Here is a 12,733-nt window from a genome sequence, read left to right as displayed (position 1 = left end):
TTCTACTTTCCCAGCTTATCACCAAGTCCTGTGCCTCTTAAATGCCTTTTCTCCTCAACCTTATTGCCACTTTCTCTAAACTTGACCTTCTCCTTTCTCCAGTGAGATACAGAATTAGCTTTCCAGCCAGATAAGGAACCCCCTTGTCCCAGCTTAAGACCTGATTCAGCAGCTACCGCTCACATGAGAGGTCCAGACTCCTCTCTGCAAACCTTGTAGAAACTCTCTTCCCAGCCATGGTGCCCTGTTCCAAATCACTCCCCTTGCTCCTCCTTCCTTTTTCATTTTTTGCAAAAGTTGTTTTCTCTGCCCGGCATCTTCTTTCTTCCTTGGCCTGAAAAACTCTTAATTCTTCAGGAACCCCAAATAGCCTGCGTAGCTGGTTTGACACTACAGCATGGTTGGTTAATGGTTCTCTTCTTGATTCCAGGAACACTGAGCAAACATGTTATAGTACTATCACGTTGTTTTTAGGAATATCTCTCTCCCTCACTAGACGGGAGGGCATAACCTGTTGGTTACCCAGCCTTGTATCCCACAGCACAACACAGGGAACCCAGGAATTGCTCCGTGGCTGGGTGGAAGGTCAGGGGGTAGGGAAACTGAAACCAAACCAGCAGGATTAGTGTTGGTATTGCTCAATGGAGTGGGGTATTAGATTGTGAAGCTTAGATGACTCACCTTCTGTCTAAAGCAAAGTGGTAGTAGGACATTTTTTTCCAAAAGAAGTTCATTTCCAACCCAAAAAAATGAGGACAAAGAAGGCTGGGGGAAGGAGGGACAATGCTAGGGCTTAGCTGAGGGCTGCTGAGCATTACAACCTATCCAACTTAAGAAACATTTCAGCTGATGCCACCCAGAGAAAAAGGCACAAGGGAGACAAGGCCAGAGCTTTTAGAATTTACAGAGAGCGTGTTGCCACGCCACAAGTTGTACAGGAATGCTATCAGCACCTGCTCCTCCCGAACCTGCCTGTTGGAAACAACTCCAAGGTTCATGACTGTCTCCAGAAACTTCCAGTCTCTCCTTTATGATATTACTAAAATGACCCCCCAAACAAGCTGAAGCAAAAATACGTAATGGTCTTGCCGCTACAGTAGACAGGAAAGATGTCGTGGATGGTGCATATACATACTTTTATTGTAACTTTAAATGGCATTCAAGTTTAGTCCAAGTTCAGCAGCAGCCTTGGCCTACTTACTCCCACGCAAAGAGGCCTGCAGGCAGATTTGGGGTCAGCAAGAAACCTTGATCCATGGGGATTGTTCTTGCCCTGCCTTCGGAGGAGGGGTGTCCCTTTCTGGGAATAGAGGGGCCTGTGTGAGTATCACTGGGGTAGGTGGAAGTGGGGGTAATGCGGGGTCACAATGGATCAGGGATGAGCGTGGGTACTGGCTTGCTGCGAAGGTCCAGGTCCAAGGCCCGAGCTGGTGGCTGCAGTTAGAGCTCAGGAGTTGAGTAGTGGCCCTCCCTCCCCTCCCTTCCCCTCCCCTCCCCTCCCCTCCCCTCCCCTCCCCTCCCGCGCGTCTGGAACACCGTCGGAGCTGCTGTGGGGGCCCGAGCGGACCTTGTGTCGCATCCTCCCTTAGCGCTCACCCAGAGCACCAGCGTCTCCTCTGCTTGCGGTTTCTGGTCGGCTCCCAGCTGGCCCAGACTTGCTCTAAAGTAGGAGGAACCGCTGTCGAGCGAAAAGTGCACACCGGGTGATTGATGAACTCTTAATAGGACTAACCTTTCCCGCCCCCCACCCCAGACACACACAGAGGAACCCCACTCCCCATCCCGCCTCCAAGGCGGGCGCAAAAGACTCGGCCGCCAGCCGGTAGGGTGATTAACTCACCGTTTGTCTTTCCTGGAGGGTTCTAGGTGGATGGGGGAACACCGGCAGGGGCGGCGGCAGCCGGGTCAGCGCGCGCGTCTCAGGGCAGCGTGGACCAAGCTGGCTTTGTGCTGAGCCCCGGACCTCCCGGGCAGGCGGCAGCTATTGTTCCCGTGGGCGACCGGGACGCTGAGACTGGCAACCACACCAGCCTCCTGCTTACAGTGACCCTAGGTCCCGGGGCTGAGTCCGGGCTTCCTTTGTGTTCTCTGCCAGCCACGGGATGGCTTCGGCGCTGGCTGGTCTAAGGGATGGCAGACAGGAGAGAGGGACACTGGGACCAACTCCCTAGAGCTCTCTTCGTGTGACCCACTTTCCCGCGAGGCCCTGAGAAGAAGGTGGGGAGGGCTAGGATATTTGTAGGCCAAAGAAGTGAACAATAGAGCCCTTAAAAGACCTTCCAGTCCCCTGTTTTAAAGAAAGGTCCCTGCCCACAGGCCCTCCCGGCCTGGTTTAAGCTTCCCTGGCCCATCAATTGTCTGTACCAAAGTTCTTCGTGAATCCTGACTCATATGGGGATCTCATCTTCCTCTGGTCCTCTCTAATGCTAAACCACACTTTGGTAAATAATCCAGACCTTAATTGAAAAATGAGCCAGATTAGCCAAAGGAGCCAGTCAAGGTATTCTGCCACGGGCTGTGGGTGTAGCTTAGTGGTAGGGGGCATATTTGCCATCCACCATATTTACTATCGGTTCAAGTCCCAGGTTGTTTTTAAAAGTCATTATCACAAGATGTAGAACAAGAAGACACAGGCAATGGCCCCCACCCTACAGACTGGAGTGGATGGGGTGGCATGGTGGCATTCATCTCTCTCTACTACTGCAAAAGATTGGACACCCTTGTGCCTTGGGCTTTGGCCCTTGGGGGAAGTCCGTTCGGTTTGCTTCACACTGGGCCTGACCTAAAATGGATTGTCTTTGAACTTTGTAACTTGACAGGGAGGAAGTGAGACCTGAGGGAAATGTTTAAGAACCGGCTCCAGGTCAGGTTTATAAATCCATTTGACACCAACCTTGGACCCCAAAGGTAAGAACATTTGTAGTGGAGTAGAAAACAAGGTAACAGTGAGATGTAAGTGACGGTCCCCTCCAGCTACCACTGCCCCTCAGCACCCGCTGTAAGGGCAGAGGATTCACCCACCCAGTCTTTCCCTACCCACCAGGCCTTCTGAGAGAGAAACCTAGAAGAGCCAGCCCTCAAAAGTGTGGGTTAGGAAAGGCGTGGCTGGGGACGACTCAGTCTCAGCTCCCAGAGTGTCTTGGTGCCCCAAGGTCTGTTGGTCCAGGTTCTAAATATGCCATCTGGGAAGTAGCAGTGCCCATGAGTTGAGACCAAAGCTGGGAGTGGGGGGGAGGAGTGCGGGCCTCTTCCTCTCCTGCATACTCACAAACTTCTGTTGTTATTTTCTTTAAGTTTCTGAAAGAAGGACCACAGTTTTACCAAGAACTCCCAGATGAAGAAGACCTGTAAACTGGGATTACCCAATGGTTGACTTCAGAAGGAGGTTTCAACCAATTCTCCTGGTAAAGCCAAAACAGACCTGTGGCAGTCCCTTGAATACTGAAGGTGTAAACAAAACTTGTGCCTCCCCCACCCGGAGGGGGGTGGCACATAAGTGGAGCATTTATTATTAGAAGGAAGAGTTGAGTTCTTTGTTATTCAAACATACGCCCACTCACAGCATCCTCTTTACCCTCCCTAATGAAAATCCTCAACAGATGGAGAACCTGGGCTTTCAGGCCTGCTGGCTGAGAAGAGCTTTTCACTCACCGGCCATTGGTGTGGTACAGGGTAAGGAAGGGGAAAGGATGGCTAGCTAGTGTAGGTAATCACTATCGCTTAATACTTCTTGGAGATAGAAATTCAGAAAAAAAAAAATCTTGTTCAGCAAGGTTAGCAGCCTCTGGGGCCTCAGAAACCAATTCGGCTGATGTGTCTCTGATCAGGACTGGGCTTCGAGTAGCTAGCTGGGTGTGCTGGTCCTGGCTCCCATTTGAAAGCCTGTACAAAGAAATGGTACCAATGGATGGTCAGCTTAATGATTCCATCACAGGCGGATTTTTCTCTGTCAGGTCCCTGCATGAGGTTGTGTTCTGAAAGCCAGAAGGCAGAATGTGTGCTTGATCACCCTTTCTTAGTTCCTTAGTAGAGTAGCCAGTGGCCAGGGTTGCTCTCCAAGGCTTTCCCGGGACTTCCCTTCCCCTGGCTAGCTTCACACCAGAATGGATCCTGAGGCTTCCCAGGTTGCTAGGAAAACCTCCCTTCTTCCTCCACCCCCACCTCCATTTTGCAGCAGGGCCACACATACCCTCTGCCTGGCGGTCATCCTACTTTAATCCACATTGGATTGTCTGGACAGTACAACCAGAGACGCCCAAATGACTACCATCTATGAGCCAGGCTCAAGAACCTGACCCCTTTCCTTCAGATCTAAAGTTTTCAAATCTAACGGAGATCCACAATCTTCCTGACGACCCCCCCCCCCCGCGCCCGCTCCCCTCAAAAAAAGCTATGGAGAAAAAAGGTAGACCTCCCAAGACCAACACCCTCAGGAGAGGCCCGAGCACTCTTCCCTTCTGGCATAGCCCCCTGTTGTGGCTAAGGCCTTCTCTGCAGAGGACCAGAAAGGAAGCCGCTGGCACAATGGACTCATGGGCTTCGGGTAGACCTGACTGCTTCTGGGCATCCTCGACCGGGGGTGTTGGGGGGGGGGGGTGACAGTCGGTACTCCTCCGCCCCACAGCGTGCGCGTAGTGGGAGAAAGACAAGCTAGGGTGGTGATTCCCTTCCTTTGTCAACTTTCCGCATCGTGTCCTGCCAGGGGCCTTGAAGCTAGAGCCGAGGCCTGAGACCGGGGCGCCATCGCTGGCCAGGCTCCCCTCCCCCACTTTTCTTTCTTTGCTTCTCGGAGACCAGGGAGGGAGGAGGCGGCAGGCGCCTGGGCGGATAGAGCTGCTATTGTGACCTTCCCAGGCTGAGCGGGAACCCAGCGGAGTGTGGACTGCCCGCGGTGGCGGGGGGAGGAGGTGACTGCGTGCAAAGCTCGGTGCAGAGGGGGTGGCACCGGGAAATAAATAAAGGCTTGCAACCTCGGGCAGTTGGGCCCTTCAGAGGGCGTTTGGTTGTGTTTAGACTTGGGTGCTTCCTAACACTAATTGCAGGCTCAAGAGGAGCGGAATTTATGGCGAAGGCCAAGGCGGCTTGTTTATAATTTATGAAGTTTTAAATGGTTGTGCCGCGGGCCCAGCTCTCTCGGGCTGGCGGCCGCGTGGGAGTGCGCCCTCCCAGAACTCGCCGCCGCCGCCCCCACCCACGCTAGGAGCGAGTGTGCCCGTCACGTGATTCCCGCCAGTGGCAAGAAAGACCCAAGCAATTCTCTGATGTCTCTAGAACTTCAGGAGGTGGGAGAAGGCCGCAGATTTGGTCGAAGCGACCCCCTCCCCCTCTCTCCTAACATCCTTACTCCACAGCAGGGCCTAGGAGGCTGCGGCTGCCTAGAGGGGGAGCCCCCAACCTGACACTTCCGTAGAGCCTATGTGTGAGAGGAAGCTGATGTCAGCCGGGCTAGACACTGTTTAAAGTCTAATCCATGAAACCCTAAGCCACAGATGACACTTGGGGTTTTGCAGACACCCGCAGACTCAGCAGATACTCCTGCGGTAACACACCGCGCTGGGAACCGCCTGGAGCCATGATGCATTATGTATTTTTATTATTATTTATGGTAGGAAGAGGAGATGAGAGAAACCGGGCTGAATCTAAACAGCTTGACAATTCATCTATTTAATATTTAGCCAGTTAAGAAAGGTGGCTGGGATTTCCTACAAGGCAGCTAGCTCTTCTTTGATTTCCTTAAGAGCTTAAAAAATAATTTCTTACAATTACAGATTCTGCCTATGAATGCAGGTTTCATAGAAAACAATGTTAAGCCTTGAGAGTGGGTAAAATATGCCTTCAATTGAAGTCATTTATTCTGTTGATACAATTCTACAACATATATACTTTAAACTTGCTCAGATAGAGTGAAATTTAGCAAAGGATATTCCCTCCCGCCCCTAGCCTAACATGCCATTTTAAAAACAGCACAAAGGAACAAGGAAACTAAATATTTTGAGCCATCATTACTGAGCGAAACACAAACACCCAAATAGAAAACGATTGTTGTTCCACCAGAAGAGAAGAAGCTATTTCCACACACAATAGGAATTCCACCTCGTGTCACCAGGCTGGTCGTGGGAGTTGCATGTTTGCCAAACCAAATAGAGGTGCGTGGGCGGCCTTTGCTGAAATACAAAATAATTGAACCTTGTCTGAAGACTTCTTTCCAAGTAACCCCTTCTGTAGAAGTGGGCGGAAGTGCCCGACCCGAGCTAGAGCCACACTAATATTTACAAAACGATTATAAATGTTGTAGACTTTTTGCCCGTTTTGCACAAAGAAACAAGAGTAAACAAGGTGTTTATACGTGTTGTGTTCCATTAATGAAACTTTTATTATTTTACATCTATGGAGAACACTTGTTTTCTTTTGAAATGAACTACTGGTCATAACAAAGGAAAAAATCGTGAGTACTTCCTAGAGATAAAAGCCTGGGTGCTTGTCTCTGCGTGGTCATTTTTTTTTTTAATCCTCCTGCACCTTGGCTTTTCATAGCTTAATCTTTCCTGTTTCTCTAATGCTTTTTCTTTGATTGTCAGGTTTTTTTCCCCCAAAGTTTAATTTTTGTTATTTAATGCAGAAAAAAAGAGCTCTGCCTCCCCCCCCCTCCATGGACCGATCTTGTCCAGAAAGAGGTGTTGCTTTGGGGAAGTCTCATTGCCATCACCCCATCTAGAATATGTTGAGGTTTGCGTCCTCTGATTACTGCCACCCTATTTCGATTCCTCCACGACAATTTGTGCAGTAGGTTCCGAATAAATAAAACATTTTTCAGAGGGGAGGAGGATGTCTTACAGAGGGATCAAGGCAGAGTTGTCTGCCAGCAAATGTGTGTGATTAACACAGATACACTTCCAACTGAGAAAATTTTTTTTATTCTAAATGTTTGTTCAAATAGTACCAGACAATTTGAAATCAATAAGCTGTGTCGAGTGGTGAGGGCTTCGGCTGTTGAGAAACGGCTAACGTGAGCCGTGCTATGCCACCGGGCTGCCTGATTCTAACGAAGGACCATTTATGATCTCAATCCTTTACATCAACTACAAACACCAGCCACGGTTACAACTGTTCAAAACTACTCTCTCAACTAGTTCAGACCAAGGGGACTAAAGAGGTGAAATGTGGCCCCCAAGGCCTGGGAGCGCGTACCTAGGCCCGTCTGGAGAATTCTACAAGTATACACATAAATACATTAAGACGAGGATAAATAATCAGGGAAACGAAATTACTCGCTTCAAATAATAAATACAGATTGTTTAGTCCAATGCAATCTTTACAGGAGGAGAAGGAGCATATAAATTAAGGTCTCTGAAACTAAGCTAAACGGAGGGGCCAGGCCCGGGATTCTCCAGGCTCTAGTCCCTCTTCAGGACACGCCACGGATGGGTCTCGGACTTACCTTAGGGACACCATTACCAGATTAGAGTCCCTCCGTCCGCAGTATATGGCACTGTCAGGTTTACAGGGGAGGATCCTTGCGGCTGATTTATGGCGAGTCACCCAAAGGAGGATGCGCCTGGAGGGGAGGCCCAGTCGTATCAGCCTCGGCCGCTGGAAGCCCGAGACTCATGAGGCAGCGGCCAGACCAGATCGGGGAAGGGGGGGGGGGGTCCCCCGAGCTGCCCCTCGGGCCCCGCCCCGCCACCACCCCTGCCACCAAAAACCAGAGAGGTAATTGCGCCGAGCTACCAGGCCGGCGGCAACCGCTACAGATGTGTCAGTTTGGGGGCCTCGGGCAGGCGTCCCTGAGACGAGTGGTGAGCCGAGAGATCTGTGTAGGTGGGGTGAGGGTCACACGGTCCGTGGTGGTGGTTGCCAGGGATTTGCGCGGCGCAGCTGTAGTCCACGCTGGCCGAAGACGGGTGGGAGAGGTGGCCCAGATTGAAGACCGGCCCGGATGCGGGCGCCATGGAGTCGACGAAGTTGCCACCCACGTACACGGGGCTGCCCTGCAGGTTGGCGCTGGCGAAGCCGCCGCCGTTGCTCGCCATCGGGTGGGGCTCGAACTCGGGAGCGGCGTAGCGCTTCTGCTGCGGCAGGCAGCTGCTGAGCGGCGCCGTGTAGGCGGCCAGGCCGTACATGTTGGGCTGCGATTTGGCGAAAGCGGGTGGCGAGGGTGCGTCGTAGGCGAGGCCGGGCACCGGCGGCAGCTGGCCCGAGTAGGCCACGTGGCCCGCCGCTCCTCCAAGAGGTGGGCTGCGCTCTGGGGACTGGCCGGCCGGTGAATGCAGGATGCCCTTGGCCTTCTGGTCCTTCTTGTACTTCATGCGCCGGTTCTGGAACCAGATCTTGATCTGGCGCTCGGTGAGGTTCAGCAGGTTGGCCATCTCCACGCGGCGCGGCCGGCACAGGTAGCGGTTGAAGTGGAACTCCTTCTCCAGCTCCACCAGCTGAGCGCTCGTGTACGCCGTGCGCACCCGCTTGGATGCTGGGCCCGGGGGGCTCTTGTCCTCGCAGTTCTCTCCTGGCCAGGGAGGGAGACAGAGAGGGTGCTGAGCGACGGGGTAAGAAACCTCAGAATGGAGAGGAGGGCTTTCCTGCCTCCACCTGCCTCCCCTGCCCTCACCTCCAATCCCGCTCAGAGTCGGGTAGAGGATTTTGAGAGGCCAAAGTCTGAGGAAGCGCTCACTCTCCACACCCCTAGGCCTACCTGTCAGTCGCACCTGTGACTCCTGACTTCCTCTGCCTTCTTTCCTCTCCACCCTAGCCCATCATCTCATCTCAACCCATAGGCTATGAAGGACTTCACTGGGAAGCTAAGAGCAGCTCATGGAGACACTCCCCATCCAAAAAGCCAGACTTCTTTGAACACCCCTCTCTCTCAACCTCTGCTGCTGGGGACGGGGGGGGGGCGGGGGGGGGCTGGGGGGGCGGTGTCAGAGGCAGCTCCAGCCTGCCTCGTTTGTTTCCAAGTCAAACACTCCAAAGAGCAAAAAAGTGGGTAGGGGTCTTGGCACCTCACTCCAGGCAGGTGCACCCAAAGGCAGGGAGGTGGTAATACAACCCCCCCCCCCCAAGATACTGCCCTGGAGTTTTAGGGGATCCCAAGGCCAGGCTGAAAGCATGTTGCCTATGGCAGTGCTGGGAGCAGCAGCCTCAGCACTGGCTTCACCTCCGCTGCCACCCCTCAGCTGCCTGTCCACTTCTTCACTGGGAAGACAAATGGATTTCTCCTGGGAGGGAGGGCCTGTGTCTGAGCTAAGGAGGGAGGGGCAGAGGAAGGAGCTTTCTGGCAGGAAGACACTTTCCCCCTAGGAGCCACAGCCCAGGGAGCATCAGGCAGAGCAGAGACCTGATAACAAATCATATCCCAGACTTCAGACTAGCCCTGGACCTGCAAAATAAACACCATCAAGAACACAAAGCCAGAAATTTTCAAGAAGCATCAGTCCTTAGAATGGACCAAGAGATGTCCATTCCTCAGCTCTAGAGTATCCCTTGTCAGGGTGTGAAAGGGACAGCTGCTCTTGTTCCAAATTATTCTCTCCCCCTGAAACATGCTCTTCCCTGTTACAGGTTCACTGGAGTGGGCTGAGCTTCACAGTTATGCCTGAAGTCATACCCCTTAGATCCAAGTCCACCACTCTGCAGTTCTGTGGATCTGGGAAAAATAAGGGTGTTAGCACATACCTATTTTAAAAGAGTTCTTTGGAAAATTAAATAAAATAAATGGATAATGTTTATAACTTTTTTGGCCATGGTTCTTTTCCTTCTGTTTTGGGTATTGTTTGTCTTGACTTGGTTTTCTGTTTTGAGACAAGATCTCTTTAATGGTGTCCAGGAACTCACTATGCTTCCCAAGCTCTCCTTGCACTCGAGATACTCCTGCCTCAGCCTCAAGTGGTGGGATTATGGGTGTACAGAACCACACCCTGCCTGCCTTCACATTGGAAGGGCTGGTGGGTAGAAGAGGAAGCTGAGTTATGACCCATGCCTGGGAAGGCAGATAATATGTCAGCCTAAGAACTTTCTATTAATAAGCATGAGACAGTCCACAACGGCACCAGCAATGAAATCATGCCCTGTCTCTGCAAGAGTATGTATCCATTCAGAGTCACTAGAAAGGACAGACGTTTCTATACAAGTGAAAGTTTGGATATATTGTTGCTGAGGTTGCTCTTACAGCCCCCCCCCCCCGCCCCCAGTCTCTTGGCTCCCAGGTAATTGGTCCTTGGGGCCAGTCTGAAGGGATGTGGGTCCAGGGATGACCTGCCCAGAGAGCTAGCTACCTGAAGTGGTACAGCTGTTCTTCTGCTTCGAATTCTGCCGGGATTCTTTCATCCAGGGGAAGATCTGCTTGCTGATGGTGGCTGAAGAGCTAGAAGCGTTAGGCCCCCCCTTGGTCTTCTTGGCAGGTCCTCCACCTCCAGGATTGGTGGGCGGCGAGGATGGGGGCAAGGTGGGTGGTGGAGGAGGGGGTCGTGGTGGCTGCTGCTCTGAGTTCAGACCTGGAGGTTGGTTGCCACCACCCCCACCCTGGCTGTTCCCAGTGCCAGGTCGCATGCAGCTACCATTGAGTTCCGCTCCTTTATGGACCGGGGCTCTGAGAGGTGCTGCTGAGCTCTGGATGGAGCAGGCAGAACCTGGGTAGTCACTGTCCAGGGAGTTGGCAGCAGCAGGGGGTGGGTACGGCTGGTGAGGAGTGCTGTAGCCGTAAGCGTCGGTGGCTTTGCTGTAACCATAGCCTCCAAAGAGTCCTGGGTTCTCATAGTACGCAGCCTTCTGCATGGTGCACTCAGGAAGCTCCAGGGCCTGCTGACCCCGCTCAAATAACATTGACTACCACCGTCTCCTTCACCACCGAGGCCAGGGGCTGCTGAATCGCGAGGGAGCTGGGCCAGCTCCCCGGCTCCAGGTGACCTGCCAAGAGAAAAAGGGAGAGATCCTAGAGGGATTGTCACTGGCAAGACCAATCGACATAGAAGGACCAGAGGAAGCTCTCAGCTTCCCACTCCAAGTGGAAGGATGGGCAAGGTCCTGGCCTGGGGGCTTTATGAAGCTCAGTTCATTGGAACTCTTGGAAAAGTTGGAGTATTTCTTCTAAATGTAAGAAGAGATCTTTCCTCCTGAGTTCAACTTTAGCCTCGTTCCTTCCACCCCAAGAGCCTCTTGGAGAATTGCCTTTCTCCAGGATTGTCAATACAGCTTTTGAGTCCGCATGGGAAAACACTTATGACTGACTGATTCTCCCCCTAAACTATGAACTCCTTAGAGGAAGGGATTGTGTTTTCTTCATCAACATATCACTAGCATTCAGTGCGATGCCCTGCATGTAAAAGTGCAATAAATGGATATTGAATAGATGGATGAATGAGTGGATGAACAGGTCACCACCAGTCTTTGGGTGATCCTGGGGTTTGGTTTGCTTGGTGATAGAGATCAAACCCAGGGCTTTGTACATGCTATGTGAGGACTCTTACCCCTCCAAACCCTAATCTCAGTGTTTGGATGGACAAAAGAAAAGCTCTGTTACACACCCAGAACTTCCCTCTAAGAGTATCTTTCCCACCTAGTTTCAGAATCACACCATCATTTTTGAAGACCCAGACAGCCCACTTTGATGACAGGGTGAGGCTCACACAGTGAGTTTTGTGGGTCAGCACTATGAAATCCACAGTGTGGAAAACTAGCAAGGAAAAAACAAAAGGAAGACTTAAAGACTCCCAGACTTACTTTGAAGCTAAGAAAGTTTCTTTCATTTACATTTTCCCACACCCCTTACTTTATCTTTCACCTACTTTTAGAAGGGTGTCCCTGAAAACGGGTGAAAGGATTTAGACCTTGAAATGAATATAGTGTGAGTGAATGGTGAATCCTCTTATAACTTTATCATTTTTCCTTTGGATCTTTACATAAATAGATATTATTATTGACCTCTGCTCAGGACCTTCCATTCTGCCCCACCTCCTACCCAACCTACAACCAATGAGACAAGTTCTCATGACATGATGAATGGACCCAGAATTAGAAGGATTGGGGGGGCTAAGAAAAATTCTCCTCCTTTTGTGTTCCCTGACTCTTCATGGGGGGGTGCTCTTCCCACCCCTTCTGAAAGGCTCTTGAGGAGTTAAAGTATAACTAATATCATTCAATCACTTTTGTCTGTTTGATAAAGAAAACTCACAGGTCAGCTCTCTGGCCTTAGTTCTTGAGCTCATCTTTCAGGCAAAGTTTCTTTCCAAAAATTCCCCCTGGCTTCCACCATCACAAGAGACCACATCATGCAACTTATGGCCAATCAGATTTAAACACAGGAACCAAAACACTTCTGCCTTAATTTCCCCCTGTATTTTCACCAGAAAGCCCAACCAATTAAGAAAACTCTCCGAATTAGCCTTTGCTTGGTAATATGGTTGCTCATTTTGTTTTAGAATACAAGTGAATATGCCATTTATCTTGATGAGAGATGGGTCTTTCTCAATGGGCTGCAGTAATACTGAAATGTTTTGTTGTGGGCATTGTCTCTACTAGTACCCACAAATGCGTGCAGTTAAGATATCCACCTAACAAAGCTAGACTAATTCTTTTGATTAGTTTTCAATACCAATCTCTGATTACTAAAATTACCAAATAGCAAGTGGACATTACATCCTGATTCTGTGACTTACTAGTTATATATGTTTGCCCCAGGCCAAAGGACCTGCCACAATGGCTTGAATAAGTTTTGGGGCTTTTCAAGGATGCTGCTCGATTC

The 12,733-nt window shown here is 51.0% G+C and overlaps 1 protein-coding gene across 1 annotated transcript; it reads right to left on the bottom strand.

Moving 5' to 3' along the window:
• Window positions 1-7,745: 7,745 nt before the first annotated feature.
• Hoxd3 (homeobox D3) lies at window positions 7,746-10,815 on the bottom strand. The gene is made up of 2 exons (XM_052724352.1): window positions 10,269-10,815; window positions 7,746-8,503 (listed from the first exon to the last, which is right to left on the bottom strand). Exons 1-2 carry the CDS (start codon window positions 10,813-10,815, stop codon window positions 7,746-7,748), a joined length of 1,305 nt encoding a protein of 434 aa, XP_052580312.1.
• Between the last annotated feature and the right edge of the window lie 1,918 nt (window positions 10,816-12,733).

Source organism: Peromyscus californicus, unplaced genomic scaffold (assembly GCF_007827085.1).
Source record: "Peromyscus californicus insignis strain IS unplaced genomic scaffold, ASM782708v3 Scaffold_7__1_contigs__length_154581171, whole genome shotgun sequence".
Taxonomy (NCBI): Eukaryota; Metazoa; Chordata; class Mammalia; order Rodentia; family Cricetidae; genus Peromyscus; species Peromyscus californicus.
This window is presented reverse-complemented; position numbering and strand designations above follow the sequence as displayed.

Bases quoted from the DNA above. Each gene is read 5' to 3' on its own strand.
- Hoxd3 (XM_052724352.1), bottom strand. From the start codon at position 10,815: ATGTTATTTGAGCGGGGTCAGCAGGCCCTGGAGCTTCCTGAGTGCACC. The intron at 8,504-10,268 runs GTAGCTAGCTCT...CTCCCTGGCCAG, and splicing joins GAACAGCTGTACCACTTCAG to GAGAGAACTGCGAGGACAAG.